At 54.5% G+C, this 16,595-nt stretch overlaps 1 protein-coding gene across 1 annotated transcript in view; it reads right to left on the minus strand.

Annotated features, from left to right (window-relative positions):
• Positions 1-16,595, minus strand: part of Padi1 (peptidyl arginine deiminase 1) — a 32,757-nt gene that overhangs the window by 4,969 nt on the left and 11,193 nt on the right. The window contains exons 2-14 of the mRNA XM_028753962.1: positions 14,429-14,609; positions 13,472-13,544; positions 12,786-12,847; positions 11,837-11,951; positions 11,622-11,747; positions 10,607-10,779; positions 10,419-10,522; positions 9,368-9,491; positions 8,933-9,040; positions 7,345-7,496; positions 2,435-2,579; positions 1,512-1,605; positions 798-877 (exon numbers count right to left, since the gene is read on the minus strand). Coding sequence (XP_028609795.1) covers positions 798-877; positions 1,512-1,605; positions 2,435-2,579; positions 7,345-7,496; positions 8,933-9,040; positions 9,368-9,491; positions 10,419-10,522; positions 10,607-10,779; positions 11,622-11,747; positions 11,837-11,951; positions 12,786-12,847; positions 13,472-13,544; positions 14,429-14,609 — 1,537 coding nt within the window. The remainder of the gene's footprint in view (positions 1-797; positions 878-1,511; positions 1,606-2,434; positions 2,580-7,344; positions 7,497-8,932; positions 9,041-9,367; positions 9,492-10,418; positions 10,523-10,606; positions 10,780-11,621; positions 11,748-11,836; positions 11,952-12,785; positions 12,848-13,471; positions 13,545-14,428; positions 14,610-16,595) is intronic.

Below are 16,595 nucleotides of genomic sequence, written 5' to 3' on the forward strand. Positions count from 1 at the left end.
CATGTGTCTATAGGTGTCTGTGGGTTCCTGCATGTGTCTATAGGTGTATGTGGGTTCCTGCATGTGTCTATAGGTATATGTGGATTCCTGGAATCGAACTTAGCTCATCAGGCTTGGCAGCAGAAACCTCTACCTGCTGAGTCGCTTTGACGAGCCCCTGTCATTTTAATTTTTTAAAAAAGATTTATTTATTTATTTATTTATTTATTTATTTATTTATGGTATGAGTATACTGTAGTTGTCTTCAGACACACCAGAAGAGGGCATCAGATTCCATTACAGATGGTTATGAGCCACCGTGTGGTTGCTAGGAATTGAACTCAGGACCTCTGGAAGAGCAGCTAGTACTCTTAACCACTGAGCCATCTCTCTAGCCCAGCCTCTGTCATTTTAACATACTGCCCTAGTCATCTAGGTAAAGTCCTGGCTTGGTGCAGAAGGGGCCTTCTCCTTCACTAAGCCTAGCATCACACACGGCAGGCACCATCTTTGGTCGGCTATATCCCTTCTTAGACCTGTGCCACCGGGTCTCTGCACAGGGCCCCTGAGGACCCCATGCCTCTGCCTTTCACATTCGCACTTCCAGAGTGAGGGCTTGGTCTCACCTCTGTGGAAATGACCGGCATCCCCAGAGCCAGGCAACCCCAGGTGCCTGCTACGGCCTGAGGGTGGTCAGCCTGTCCCCAAGTCCACCAGCTCCTGAGGCCGAGGCCCATTTCCACACCCTCAGAAATCTGCAGGACAAACAGGCTGCACAGGCTGGATGTTGCCACAACTCAGCCTCTCTCCTGTCTCACCTGCACGTGCGCACTGTCCCTCCTGAGGTGTCTGTCGGCTAAGATGTCATTGATGCTTCTCTTCATCTTATGTTTGAGGCCTGCGAAGGACAGACTGCGTGAGTTCATGGGCACAGACAAACTGTATTCAAGGAAACAGACAGACTCTGTTCAGAGGCACAGACAGACTGCGCATGGCTCAGGGACCCTGCCTGGAGCCTCCAGGCCCGAAAAAGGGACAGTGCAGGCCAGCGACTCTGACAGGAGTAGGTTGGGGAACGAGAAAGGCCAGACACTGAGAGGCTGCTTCCAGCTGCAGTGAAGACCTGGTGAAGACTCAGAAATGGTGGAGAAAGGCCCCAGGGCTCCTCACAGCTCCCGATCCTGACCTCCCACATCTGTGGGAAGCCAGCTTAATTCCTTGATTTTTAAAATCACCCTAGGAGTGGGGGTGTTATCATTTTCAATGAAGAGAGGGGGAACCGAGGTCCTAAGAGGCAAGTCACACCCTCGGTTGACCCCACCTCTAGCTAGGGTTGAGCCCATTTGAGCCCAGGTGGGACCCATGCATCTTTCCCAAAGCCCAGTCTACACTAGCATACAAGGATCCGGGAGACTTTCTGGCTCCTTCATCCCCCTCCTTGCCTCAGGGCAGCAGTAGGAACATGCCCAGGGATGGTGAAGGAAGGACAGAGTCCCCATGAGGCGACAGGCGACACAACCTCGGGCACTCACCATCAAACTGCTGGGCCTCCCCGTAGCCCTCCTCCTTCTTCTCCTGGAACAGCTGGAGGCAGGCACTGGGGCTGGCCAGGAGTAGCCGGAAGCCCTGCCACACAGGGGGACAAATGGCTCAAGGATCCATTCGAAGCCAGAGACCTCCAAGGACCGTTCAGGAGCCTGATGTTCACTGGGCTCTGTTCTTCCTGACCCTGTCCACCCAACCCATCACTTCTGTAGTTCCCATCTGCTGGCCTTTCTCCACACTGGTCTCCCTAGCGGGAGCCCTGCTCACTTTGCCTCTCAGGGAACCCAATTCCTGCCTCCCACCTAATCCAGGTGTGTTCCTGCTTCATCATTCACTGTTCCTCCCCTATCAGAGCTCTCACCACGCTGGGCCAGAATCATCGCCCGGTCACCATGGTTACTTATGTCCATGATATCCGAGGGCCACTTTCTTCCTAAGCACTCTCTACAAGACGGTGGCACTGTTGGTTAGTGTAGAAACCAGAGCCCATACCTGTTTACAATCCTTCCCAGCCACCCTTAAATTTTATGAACCTGAGTGAGGGCAGAACCCTTCTGAGCCTCAGTTTTCTTACCTGTAAAATGGAGTCAATAAAAGGGCTTGTTTGGAGGATTACATGGCTAAATGTGTGTGTGTGAGTCTAGCAGATAGTGCTTGAGTCATTTTTCCAACTCTTGCCTGACTCTTGGAGTGGTCTGGGTCTGAAAGGACCAGCAGGAAGCACACAGTGTCCTCCTGATCTGAGGCATTTTGACTCCTCCAGGAAGCACTCCCTGATTAACAGGACCTAAGCCCCACACACGCTAACCCCATAGGTCTGAGCTGGTGACAGTTCGCTGTCATGAACCACCCCGTTAGGCCAGATGTGACTCAATTGTAAGTCTGTGGGGCAGTGGAGCAGGGGTCACACCTTTTGGTCAGAGGTGGGCACGAAGCTCAGAAATTCATCCACATGGCCCACGGAAAGCCAGTCGGAGTAGAGTTCCACGGGCGCCTGCACCTGCTGGGCCTGCAGGAAGTCACGCACCACCTTGGCCATCCGCCGCCCGCTGGACCTGGTGGGAAGAGACGCTCAGTCAGATTCCTGGTGTTCTCAAAACCTTCTGAGTGGGTCCTCTTCACCAGAGGGGAAACTGAGGCTTAGGGAGCTAAGATGACGGCAGTCTCAGCCACACTGAACTAAGGTGACACCACCATCTTGGCCACACTGCTGAGAAAGGTCAGGGCCACAGTCCACCATTCTAGGCCCGGAGATTTGTAGCCAAAGCTGAGGACCAGAGAGAGGGAGGACATCCCGAGAGAAGAGAGGTAGGCACCACAGATCAGGGGACAGCTGGGGCATGGCAGATGCAAGCCTGGCCAGGGTCAGGGGTCAGGTTTGGCAAGGGGGTCGACTTGTTTGAGTAAGGCCTTCTGAGCCCAGCCAACCACAGCTGTGGGGTCTGATAAAAAAGGCCAGTCTTACTCATTCCAGAGTGTTAGAGTCACATGCTGCCTGGGCCATTTGGTGTTCCCCACTGCCCAACCCCTAGAAGCTCCTGAGATGAAATCTAGCATACTGACCCCCCCCCTTTACCCAGGAGGATGCAGCAGGAACCTCCGCTTGGACCCCCCCCCCCCTGTAGCTGAGGATGGCTTTGAACTCTTGATCCTCCTGCTTCAAGCTCCTGAGTGCTGGGATTATAACTGGTTTACACAGTGCTGGGGGTTCAGGCGTGTTACCAACTGAGCTGTATCCCCAGGCTTGGACTTCCCTGGCCTTGAGACCCTTAAGCCCTGACCCTGGCCTCTCTCGGCTGTGTGGCCTAGGCTCTCTTCTTGGCTCTCTAAGCCTTGGTTCCCCTTTGGGAAGAGGACCCACTCAAAGAGTTATTTTATATAAATAAAAAGATCCTGCTCCCGATAGACTGTCCAGCTGAGGGCCACACCACACACAAGCTCTCAGACCTGCTTCCTGTGGCGAGGCTCTGCCTGGCAGCCAATGGGAGCCTTCCTCTCTGGGTGGCCAGTAGCCTGTCCCTCACTTTGGTGCCCATTGCAAGCTTCATCCTTTATGATCCATCCAGAGGGAGGCTTCCAAACGTCCCTCTTCCAGATGGCCTCACTCACTTCCAGAAACTACCTGGCCCCTGCCTAACTCCTTCTGACTTCCCCATGGCCAGCACGCTGTCTACCTGACCCCATGCTGGCCCTGACCCTTCTCCGCTCTACTCATTCAGGTCTCCTGCTGTTTCTTGAACTTACTAGATACATTTCTGCCCCAGGACCTTTGCACCTACTCTGCCCTGCAACTAGAGTCACAAACCTCTCCCCATCATTCCCCTCTTGCCTCTCCTGGGGGTAACTCAAATCTTGTCATCTTTCTCTGAGGTTTGGACAAACAGAAGCCGTGTTCCTTCATAGCTTCATTTTTCTCTGTGGCAACCACCTGGGACATTTCTTGCCTGGGTCTCACCCTCTACTGAGGTGCACATCCTCGCAGGGCCGGGGCCTAGGCATCTAAGATGTTCTCTACTGAAGCCCTCGCCCCCCTCATATAACATCTGCCTCAGAAACACTGGTGAAAGATGCAAACGCTTTGGAGCAGCCATGTTGCAGCTAGTCCCCATCTAGAGACTTCAGAGGCAGCCCAGTTAGTGTGGTGCTTGCCAATCATGCATGAGGTCCTGGGTTCAATCCCTGGTACTGCATAGACAGGGTGTGGTGGTATACAACTGTCATTGTAGCATCTGAGAGGCAGAGACAGTGGCAGAGGCAGTGGCAGAGGGGATCCTTGGCTGTATTTTGAGTTTGACCTCAGCCAGGGCTACATGAGACTCTGCCTCAAAGTAATAATAAAAAAACCCCCAAAAGTCCATAGTTCATAGTGACTGGAGTTTGGCACAGACAAGCTCGGGGAAAGTGCAAATGAAGAGCCCGCTCGGAACTGTGGGTAGAAGGTGGGAACCACGTTCTTGTGTCTGCTGATTTAATATAGTGTGAGTCGATTTGAAGGCTGTCTTTAAAAACAATAAAAAAAAAAAACAATTCAGCATGTGCAGAGCCACGCTCCTCCTTGGAGCCCTCCCCCACCCTCCTTTCTGGAGGCTGAGGCAAAGAGGAAATGGATGGTCCAGGTCCCAGGAGACAGCAGATTCGACTCGGCATCATAACCAAAGTCACCACCAGGGGGCAGAGTTGTTCAACGGTCTGAGCTCCTGAGTGGAGAACCCAAGGCAGTCAAGAAAGGATCCAGTTTGCTGGGTACCTACTGTGAGCTTGGCTTAGGTTCTTACCCTTAATACCACTTTTAGTCCTTAAGATTATCCTAAATCGGGTGGTGGTGGCGCACATCTTTAATCCCAGCACTGGGGAGGAGAAGGCAGGCTGATTTCTGAGTCCCAGGCCAGCCTGGTCTACAGAGTGAGTTCCAGGACAGCCAGGGCTACACAGAGAAACCCTGTCTCAAAAAAACCTAACAACCAAAAAAGGCCATCTTGGGATACACACATATTAGCAAAGTCACCATCTGAAGGTCACCCTGTCCCCTCCCTCACCTTGTGCCTGTGGGCCTCTCCTCTCTTTCTCCCTCAGCTTCAGCCCCTGCCCACTGGCCTCCTCCAATCTCTCTAAACCCTCTGGCAAGTTCCTACCTCAGGACAGCAAGCTGACTACCAACTTCTACACTAAGATCCACAGAGGACACCTGGATTCTGACTGTATCACTAATCCAGTGTGGCTCTAGACCGGTAGCTGTCCCTCTCTGAGCACCAGAGTCCCATCTGTCCACTAAGGGTCTTATTCCTGGTTTCTAACAGTCCAGAGGCTGATGTACCGCTCCTTGGTGTGCCACAGCCGATGGGCTCCTGGAGACTCTGCCTCCCTTGGAGGTCTTTCACGTGAACCCAAAGGGTCCAGAAAGAGTCTCTGCAGCCTGAGGGGGGAGGGGAAAGCTCTTGACTGGGACAGGTATGGCCCCCTTCACCCTCCACCCCAACATATACACACAGAAGCCAGAAGCCGACATCAGATGTTCGTCTCTATGGCTCCCCACCTTATTTTGGGGAACAGGGTCCCTCACTGAACTTGGGGCTTACTGTTTCAGCTAGGTTGGCTGCACTGTGAGCCCCAGGGATCCTCTTGTCTCTGCCCCTCCCACCAGTGCAGGGATTACAGACACAGGCTGTCATGCTGAGGATCCAAACCCAGACCTTCACACTTGTAAAGCAAGCACCTTACCCACTAGGCCATCTGGCCAGCCCCAAGTGAGAGGGCCTTTTATTAGGGCCCATTTTACAGCTGGAGGAAATGAGGCATGGGATAGAAAAGAGATTGTTTATTGTAAGAACATCCTCTTCTGGATGCCGCTTGTTTGTTTGTTCATTTGTTTGTTTTGCTCAGTTCTTTCTCTTTTCAGTTTGTAATTTTCACTTAGGTTTTGTTTGTTTTGTTTGGGTTTTTGGTTTTGGAGACACACGCGTCTCATTGCAGCCAAGCATAGCCTTGAACTCATGACCTTCCTGCTTCGGCCTCTTGAGTACTGGGGTAATAGGCTTGTACCACTAGGCTCCACACCCACAGCACTCTCCCCCGTGCCTGGCATGTGACCTTAATGTGAATGAACAAACTGACTACTATTTGCCGGACACAACGGTGAGCACTGGCCGAGCGGTACAGCCCACATTCGTGGACATTGGACTCCAGAGACTCACGGCTCCCTCCCTGAAGACCTCCAGGCCTGAAGCCCAGGCTGTGGTAGGGCCAGCCCCAGCACACTATCTGAAATGGTGTCCAGCAGGGCCATCTGTCCATTTCCAGCCATGTTCACCCCAGTGCAGCAGGTCCCAGCACCCAGCTTCACGCTTCCCTTGGTACCAGCAAACCCTGCCTTGTATGATTTCACAGCCCCAGGCTTTTTACCAAGGCTATGCGACCTTCCCACTGTCAGAGGCCACCTGGAGCTCAGAGGACACGTAGGGGCACACCCAGGCTCCATACCAAGCTCTACAGGTGAAAAGGTTATCCAGAGTCTGTGGTAGAATGGTGACCCTGTGGGCTTCCAGGCGCGCACTCCTCTCTGGCTACTTGGGGGGCGGGGAGGAACCCACTCAGTGTAGTGAGCAGGCATCTGCATCTGCCTACGTGTTAACTGAGCCCTAAATAGAGCACCTCGACCTCTGCTCCATCACAACTGGCCGGCTTGGGGCCCGCTAAGATGCTCTGCCATGAGGGTACCCAGCTGGCTACTCGCTCAGTTCCAGTTGCCTATCCTGCCTCCGGCCCCTTCTAAGACAGGACCACGGCGACTGGCTTCCTCATGTCTGTCTCTGCTTCAACGGCAGAGGGCATGTCACCTCCCACCTGGGCTGACTTCAGACAGGTTCTAATTAGCCCAGGCTGCCTCCTGAATTCCTGAGGTAGCTGAGAATGGCCTTGAACTTCTGATTTTCCTATCTCTACCCACCCAAGTGCTGGGATCACAGTCTGTGCCACCTCTCTTGGGTGTCTTACTCCAGGCTGGAGATCTAACCCAGGAATTCATGCATGCCTGGCAAGCTCTATCAATGGGGCTCAACCCCAGCCTCTGACAGGCTGGTTTAATGTGGCGGTTACGCTTATCAGACTTGGGGCCACTAATTTGACCCTGAGACTTTATTATCTTTGGGAGGCATTCCCATGGACTGGAGAGCATCTCCTAGTCTAGACAGTCATTCCCGTGGGCTGGGGATCATCTCTGAGTCTGGACTCTGTGACAGTCATTCCGCGGGCCCTGGAGAGCACCTCCTAGTCCAGAAAGCCATAAATCCTCCCACACCAGACACCTTTCCAAGAAACACTCACTTGGGGAAGCTGCCACCGATGAGGATTCTGCCGAGGGGGTACTCCTTGTTGCCCACCCTCACCGGCGGGCTCACATCCAGGTTGCCGAAGGAATCCAAGCCAGAGGCACCCGCGAACTCGATCTCCCGGGTCACATATCCAAAGTCAGGACCCTGGAGAGGCACCATCAGAGCCCCCCCAGACAGGAGGATCAGGGAGGAAGGAGCCATGCCTAGCGGAGGGGAGGACACTAGATCCCTGCTCCCTGGCTCTCCACTGAAAGCCTGCTTCTATCCAAACCCACCAAGCCCTGTTCTACACCCTCAACAGCTCAAGATCATGGCACTATCCAGAGGAGAGCAGAGAGTCAGTCACCAGACTCTTGATCAAGCAGCGTGTGTCTAAGGTACTCATGGATGGATAGTCATGGGAGACAGACCTTGGCAAGGAAGAAGGAGGCACATAAGTTCTGGGAAGATGGCTCCTGAGGTAACGTAAGCACCTGCCACGCAAACGTGAGCACCTGAGTCTGATCCTCAGCACCCACAGAAAAGCCTGGGGTACTGGGAGGTGGGGTAGATGTGTGTGGAACTCTGGGACTTACTGTTCAGCTAGCCTAGCCTAAGTGGCAAGTCCCAGGCCAATAAGAGACACTGTCTCACGAACATAAAATGGATGGCTACTGAGGCATGACATCCAAGGATGACCTCTGGTCTTCACGTGTATGCATGCGTGTACACACACACACACACACACACACACATACACACACACACACACACACACAGAGAGAGAGAGAGAGAGAGAGAGAGAGAGAGAGAGAGAGAGAGAGGAATACACTACACATTAAAACTTGCGAGCAGCTCAGGACTCCTGACACACCCATCAGGAAAAGAAGACCTTCAGAAGCCTCAGCCTTCAGAGTGAGCCGAGAAGAAAGAAGCACCGTGAACTCAAAGGGAGCAGAGGCCGAGGGATCACACTGCCGAAAGCCAGGCCCTCCAGTCTCCACAGATCCTCACTCTACCAGAGACTTGGGGCCCACAAACCAACAGAAACTAGGCCACCTCGGGAGAAAGTGCAGCCCACTGTCAGGCAGAGGCCGGAAGGCACCAGTTATGGGTGCATGGGTGTCCCGCTGCCTCACTGACTTGGGCAAGCTGTTTAACCTTCCCAGCCTCAGTGTCCTTGGTCCTGAAAACTGGAGGGTGGTGTGAGCTGTACCAACTGCTGCCGTCCCAGAACAGGAAGTAGCACAGCCCCTGGTACGGCATGCTCACAAGGGCACACTGCCCCTCAAAGTCAGGGCTCACATTTCTGTTGACTCCCCACCACTGAGAATGAGGCCCTGACCAAGAAAATTGCGGTTCTGCCTCTCCCAGAATGCAACTGTAGTGGGAGTGGGTGTCTATTTGCATGTGGTTTGCATATGATTTACATGTGATTTGCATTCGCAGATGGACCCTTCTACCCACTCTCCTGGTTGCTGTCACCGCCCACACCAGTCTTTGGACACTAAAGTTCCACCAGGATTCCCAGGAGAGGAACCACCAAAGGCCTGCCCCCCCCCCAACTCCCTCACCCCATCCCGGTGTACTTGGCTACACACCAGGATCTTCTTAAGGGCGAATTCCCTCAAGCCTCTGTTTCGGGGGGAATCAAAGACCACAGGGAAGGATTTGTGAGGGGCGTCAATGTAGCCAAACTCCAGCTCATCCTGTGTAAGGAAGAAAGATCGACAGCAGGTCTCCTCAGGGGGTCTCAGGAAAGATGACCCCAGACAAGGACATTACCCATGACCTGGGGAGTACACGGGGGAGGGGGGAGGCCTCCAGGGCTCCATCCAGGAGACCCATCCCAGAGTCAGGGCATCAGGAGGAGGCAGGAGAGATTTCTCTTGCTGGACGATGGCTACGAGTTCTGTGCCAGGTTGCTCTGGCGCCAGCCAGACAGGCCCATGTCCCCAGGCTCGGCTGGGAGCTCCTGTCCCCCCGGTTCCCCCTCCCCCACTCACGGCTCTTCTCTGGGTCAGCCTTGCACCCACCTGGATCCAACGATCATTGCGATTTTCTGCCCGGGGACAGACTACAAGTTTGCAGTTGGCCTTCATGGCCAGGTGGGACATGTCCTCCAGGAACTTGTCATTGCGGCCATGAATATCTGTGACACTGCAAGGACAGTGACAGTGTCTGGGACCTGAATCCAGTTGTGCCAGGACCGTGTCCCTGAATCTGAGCTTCAGATCTGTCTCCACCTGGGAGAGGCTAGAAGACTTGGGGGGGAGGGGGCAGGGGTAGTGTCCTCGGATCACAACAGATGACCAGTGCGTGAACAGGGAAAGGCAGTCTGTGGAGCCCAGAGCCAGATGCCTGAGCCAACCCAGGTAGTCCAGGGTGGCTATGGAGGTGACTCAGGGCTGATGTCACTCATGGAATGTCAGTAAATGGGCTAGCCTGGTCTTCTCAGAGCAGAGTGATGGTGAAGACTCTGAGAAGACAGGAGGCTGGGATGTTCCTGCTTGGTTGGCCACACCTTGCTTAAATCTGCATCTCGCTCAGTGGGCCTGTCTTCCTTTTCTACCTGTGATATCTCAAGGGTTGACCAGCAGAGGCCACCAGATACTAGGCCACAGTGGACGGCCCAGGACAGCCGGAATGGGACAGACTCACAATGGCCCTCTGGCTGGGTCCCTAAGTCCTCAGAAGATGCAGAAGTGACCCAAGGAGGGTGAGGTCAGGTCCCTACAGTCCCTAGCACAAATGCAGGGCTCAACCTCACCACCCAGGGGCTCATGTAGCAGAGGCTAGATTTGAGCTCCTGATCTTCCTCCCCGACCTCTCAAACGAAGGATTGCAGGCCTGCACAGCCACACCTGGCCCCACAACCCAGACTGAATTCAAGGTGTCTGGGCCTCTGTACCAGGCAGGGAGTCGTCAGACTTGAGCTGGTGCTGGTGGCCGTGGCCTGACCCCCACTGCAGTCCTGTGGAGACTCGGGGCTACATGACAGCATCCCTGAATGACGGCTGGCCAACCCTGAGGCAGGATTGCTCCCTTACTTCTCAGGTTTTGGCAGGGCGGGGCCTGGGGGCTCACCTGCACACATACAGCTCCAGGGGCGGCTGGGTGTTGGGGGTCATGATCCAGGGAGCCACTCGGAAGGTCACGCTGTCTGTGAAGACTGAGACCTCGGAGAGGGGCTGGGGAGAGGAGGGCTCAGTGGTTCTGTGGGTTCCTGGGTGCCCCACACCTCTCCCTTGACACATCCCTCATATTGAACGTACCCGTGTGTCCACCAGGCTGACACTGAGAGAGAGCAGCCCTGAGAAATTGGCGTCGGGGAAGGCGAGTCCTTCCACGTAGAACAGGATCTCCCTCTCGCCAGGATGCCGTTCCACTTCATAGGAGTTGTAACGGGGCCCTAGCACCTGTTTGTAGTTGGAGAGGGAGGTCCCACCTAAGGAGAACAGGGTCAGGCCAATGTGGGGACAGGGTTGGGGCTGGCAGGACAGGAGGACAGGAAACCTGTGACTGGAATCTGGGCCCAAGGCACCCCTGAAGAGCTCTGTTTCAGTTCCCTTCGAGCTCTACGATGATACAGAAGCTGTGTGACCTTGGCTCAATGACTCAACCTCTCTGAGCCTCAGGTAAAGTGTAAAACACTCAATTAGAGAAAAGCATCTGACCCAAAAGGTGATGGGGACGCAAATGTCTGTCCACAGTGCTTATAAACAAAATTAGCCAAATAAGGGAATTCATAAATGGACTATTACACACCCACGAAAAGGCAATGAAGTGACCATGTGTGCCGCACAGTGGATGAACCTCATTGGTGGTGTCAGAAGGTAGTGGGCGTGGCTTCTGATGGGGTTGGGCTTTTATTTGAGGTGATTAAATATACCACCACTGAGCTGCACCCCAGTCCCTTAAAGCTGCAGATTCTGATTAGGAAACTCCAGCAATTCAGCCATGATTAGAAGTCAGGACCTGGATCCCAGCCTCTAAGTTTCCAGCCCCTCACTGCCCTGCTTGGGCGGGGCCACCAGACAGCAAGAGTTCAGTGCAGACCCAAGAAACCTGGCTTGGGACTCTCCCTCTACCCCACTTGTCTGTGTGGCAGTGACTGTGTTTGGGCCTCAGTTTCTCCCTCTGTGCAATGGGAAGAGCAGTTGGGGCCCCATCCTGGCTGTTATACTGTACCCCGATGGAGTAGCCGAGCAGGTCACAGTGAGTTGCTGAAAGTTGACAGACCCAGGGAGCACAGAAGGAGGACAGATGTGACAGGCCCCAGCCACTCACCCCGGGCACAGAAGACTTTCAGTCTTCTGGAATCGGGCAAAGACGCCTTCAAGACCAGCTTGTGGCTCTCAAAGAGCTCATTGGGACCGCCACAGCTCAGCACCATTGGGGACATGTCCTGCAGGTCTGGGAGAGTGGTTTCTGAGTCAAAGCCCCCCACAACCCAGACTCTCTCTTTCCCTCCCTCCTCACCTCCCATGCCTGCTGTCACTCACCCTCCAGTGACCTCAAATGGCTGGCGTGCAGGTCCTCCCTGGACCCATGGATATCTCTGTCACAGTTTACCAACAGGATGGCCCCGGAGCCCCTGGAGCCCCAGCGCCAGGTTTTCTGTGGCACACAGGAAAGCTTGGGTTAGTCTAGCCTGGGGATTCTGGGAAGAGGACTAGACATGGCCTGGGTTGGCTCAGTGCTTAGCCCAGAAACTTTTATATCCTGGGTTTGCTTAAGGATTTAACGAGGGACCATGGGCCCGGGGAACAGAGCTTTCTGCAAGGCTCAGACCCGGAGACGGCCATCCCTTGTGTAGTGAACACCTGCAGGACCGTGGAAGCAACTGTGCCCAGCACTCACAGTGGAGAAGCAGGGTGATGTCACCACACACAGAAATGGCCACACTTTGGCTCTACCCAAGACCTACTCTGATCTCCATGAAGAAGGGTCCTCCATTCCAGCAGTCTCCTGGGATTAACATTCATCAGGGTCTCACAGATCCTTCCAGGCTGCCTCTCTGGATCTTTCCCTACACACTGTACCTCCTGCCCCAGTGTGACGACATGCTTCTTGTGGGATAACTCTGTTCTCCTCTACATTCTTTGTGGCCTAGCTGTAGCTGAATACCATAGCCCTCTCTACCAGAAGGAGGCCATTCCATCATTCACCAACCTCTCATGAAGCATCTGCCATGCGGAGAGGCCCAGATCCAATCCTCTGAACAGAAACTATATCAGCAAGCAGAATATGACAGACCAGAGAGGGCGTTTCCCCAATAGTCACACAGCATGTCTATCACATCAGCCTAAGCTACTGCTCCCTTGAGCGAGCTTGGCCATCCTTCTATGGATAGAACAGATCCTGCTCCTCTAGAAGGAGGGCTGTCTGCTGCCAAGATCACCCAGGTATCTGCCTGTCAGCTTCACACTCTCGGGGTATCCAGGGTCTCACCTTGTCACCAGAGCCTTTCTTCACCTTGCCTGTGCGGCCTGTGTCGACATCGAGGGACACATCTGCAAAGGGCAGATAGGTCACTGTCGCTGTACCTGGGATGGCCCAGCCAGCTTGGCTCCCACCCCAGCAGAGGACCAAGAAGCCCAGCTCTGGAGACTCGACATTCAGGCACCTGTGTGCTTGCCTCGGGGCTCTGGCTAGAGTGACATGGGCAATAACAGTGTTGGAGGGACACAAGTTTCTGTCTTGGCCGTGTGCACCGGGTGACTATGTCTTAGAGACTCTGGGTTTCTATGTCACACACAGGGAACCCTTAACTGTATCTTCTGGGGACCTATGATCAGAGTCCGTTGTCCTCAGAGGATGCTGCCGTGGGCTTTGGGTGAAAGAGGCACATGCCTCTCCATGGTTCGAGGTTGGGTCTCGGGGACCTAGAGACAATGGGACCCCCATGAGGACACCACCGTGGACTAAGCTTATAGCAGTGACATTTCTAGACTGTTGACCCTGAGCATGGCTGGGTCTCCATCCCTATGGTCCTGGAGATGTTTGACGCTCCCAAGAGGCCGAAGAGGGGTGAGGCGGGTAGCTGAGGCTTTCCCCTCGAAGACTCCACAACCTTCAGTCCCCTTCACCACATCCGATAGCTACCGTGTCCACAGCCGGGCAGGAGCAGGACTCACCAACAGCAGTTAGGTAGAGCACGCTGTGGGCCAGGGCAGCAGTCTCCTGTGACTCAAAGTATGATACTGTCACCTGGGGAAGAAAATCAACCCTAAGGGAAGGCAAGGCAGGGGACAAGGGGACCATGCCTACAGCCTGGTTTTCAAGCTGGAGGCTCCAGGCTCTGGGTGGAGGCGAAGATACTTAGCAATTGTGACCTGGGTTTGTGACCTGGGGTACTGTTCCAGGGCCCCAAGCAGTTTAAGGAGAAAGGAGGGCTCAAAGTGGTGACTCCAGGACATTCTGAGAAAATGAGAGCGACAGGCAGAGATGCGCTACTGGCTTACTGGCCTACTGACCTACTGACCTACTGGCCTAGACAATGTGACCTTCCTTGGCATTATTCGTCCCTTTGTGAGAGGGAATAACCAGCCTGGTCCTATAGTCACAGTGAGTGCCAGGACTTTTGCCACCCCAGAAGCTCCCACCCCTCCCCCACTTGCCCCATGCGACAGGATTCCTTCCAGGGAAGGGTGTCTCAGCCTGCAGTCATGTGCAGAGCCACACACAGGTCCCAGCTTGCTCCACCATGGAGAAAGCACGGGCCGGCAGATGAGGGCCAGTCCGTTATTCGACAACCACTATGTGTGGGAGACATCAGGGCCATCTGGGAGCTGTCGGTCAAAGGTGACTTGCTGGGTACATGTGGAGGCTTGGGTGGGTGTGCTGGGGCCCTTCGTGAGTGCATTCGAGTAACAGCCATGCAATCCTGTGTGGGGAGCACAGGGGTCTGGGGGCAACTGCAGGGAGTAAAATAGAGGCGTGTGGGTCTGAAGGGTGGCCAGGTGGTTTGGGTGTGCTGTGTGGTGTTGGGGTGGTATTGGGGTGGGTGAGATGGGTCTGGGTCTCTGTGGAGATGTGTCAGGGGATGGCTGGGCATGGGATACAAGCTACCCCCAACTCTGGATGTTGTTTACCTTGAGGTCATGTAAGTCTTTACTGACTCTGTCCGCCACCACCACCACATCCACGTTAGCATCCAGGGGCCAGTGGGTCCGGCCTGCAGGCTCTGCCGCTGGTGGGGGATCGTAGACCATGTAGATCTTCACCTCAGAGCTCCCGGACACCCCAAAGGTCTTGGCACGTTTGGGCACATCACTGCGGAGAGGAAGGGAGGAAGAGACTGAGGGGTTCAGAGACTGGTCGCGTGAGGTAGAGGCTGGTCCTGGGATGTTTAGAAGGTACCCCGCACCAGTGGGGCTGGAGACCCCGGCCTCCATGTCTCTCTCTGCTCTAGGTACTTGGCCCTTCCTGCTGGTTCATGAAAATGCCAAGCTATCTATCCTATCCTAAGACCTTCATACGGCTGAATCCCCCCTCCCCCACCCCTGTGGTACAATCATGAGGCTTACATCCCTGGGCTCCAGGGCTCTGTTTCAACGTCCCCCTTTCAATAACCCTCCTCAGGTAGTTAGGATTAACCGTCAACTTAAGAGCATCTAGAATGATCAGGGAGTCAGTGAGATGGCTCAGTGGGTAAAGGTGCTTGCCGCCAAGCACCCTGGAGGGATCTGAGTTCAATCCCCCAGGGCCCGGATGGCAGAGTAAAAGAACCAACTCCTTCTGACTTCCATTCATGAATGTGCACACGCACACACAGATACACCTTTCAACACGATACATTCATTGATGTGAAGACCCGTCTTAATTGTGGGCGGGGCTGTTTCCTGCGCAGGCAATCCTGGACGGAACAGGGGAGAGGGAGGGCTGAGCAGAAGTGTGCATTCATGACTCTCTTCTGATCCTGGTGGTTTTATCACAGTAACTGGAAAAGAAACTAATATCCACCCCCATGCCTCTAGCTAAGGCTGAGTCACCTTCTGCCTGTCCCAGCTTTGTCAACCGTGCATGTCACAGGGACAGCTGTCCTGCTAGCTCAGTTCCAGTGGGCAGCCAGTTTGCCTAGCTTACTGCTGGATCCTCACAGTGTGTGTTCAGGGCACTCAGGAGATACGTAAGAAGGAAAGAATACAGTCCCGCTTTCTGCCAACCCCCGGGGCTCCCCAGGCACATCTGCACTGGAGTGGGGCCCCACAAAGCAGCTTCTCTCTGTCCACCTGAGAAGCCCCAGGCCTCTCGGCTCTGGACAGACAAGGAGTCAATCCACTGGACCTCTCAGCTGCTAGACCGCCTGCTTGGGGTCCTTCCACAGACGCAGCTTTAGAAGGAGCAGACTTGGGCTTTGGGGCACCCAGAGTGAAGCCAGCAGAGTCCTGGGGAGATGTATTGTCTATTGACTTGACAAATGCAAGCTGCCTACCCGTGTCAGCACTAGCCTGGGGTCAGATGCCACAAGGCCCTCCTGTCTGAGGAGACATCAGAAGCAGGGGCCACAGATGTCAGTGTTCAGGGCTCTACCATAGTGTCTCAAGGATGACCCCTGGAGACAGGTCCACTTACCAAGGTGCCCCTGACTACACATACAAGATGAGAGGTCTTTTCTCTTATTCTCCTGCCTCTGCTCCTTCCTGGGCTCCTGAGAATCCATCCAAGTAAGCCTCTGGAGAAAATCCTCCCACAGCCCCCTACATAGTCACCCTGTCCCTGCCAAGTAACTGTCTTCATTGACCACAGTGATGATGGTCACAATTCTGTCCCACGCTGTGGTTCACCACAGCCCCACTCTACTGGTGAGGGGTGGGCCAGACAGAGCACCACAGGCCTCCCCTGACCGACCTCAGAGCTTCCTCCAGCTGCATTCCTGTTACCATGGAAAACGCCCCCTTCCCCCCCCCCCCTTCTTCCAGATGCCCTCATCTTCTGATTTAGAGTCCCATTGGCCACCAGGGACAGACCTGCCCTTACGGTGGCTGTGCACCTTCTGAAGCCTTCTCTCCATGGCTACTGCAGTGCTGACCACATGGTTCTGGGTCCCAGATGTTCCTTGATCCTCACTGTCCCAGACTTGAACCCGTCAAATAACCAAGGACGACCTCGAATTCCTGAGCCTCCAGCCCTTGAAGTGAATTGTTCTGATATCAGCATGCACAATGCTCCTTCCCTCCCTGCTGGCTGTTACTCTGACCTTGCCCCTCGTCCAGATCCCTGGAGACCAGCTCCCAGCCCTGTGCAGTCTGCTGTTAC

Source organism: Grammomys surdaster, unplaced genomic scaffold (genome assembly GCF_004785775.1).
Source record: "Grammomys surdaster isolate TR1022 unplaced genomic scaffold, NIH_TR_1.0 125977, whole genome shotgun sequence".
Lineage (NCBI taxonomy): Eukaryota > Metazoa > Chordata > Mammalia > Rodentia > Muridae > Grammomys > Grammomys surdaster.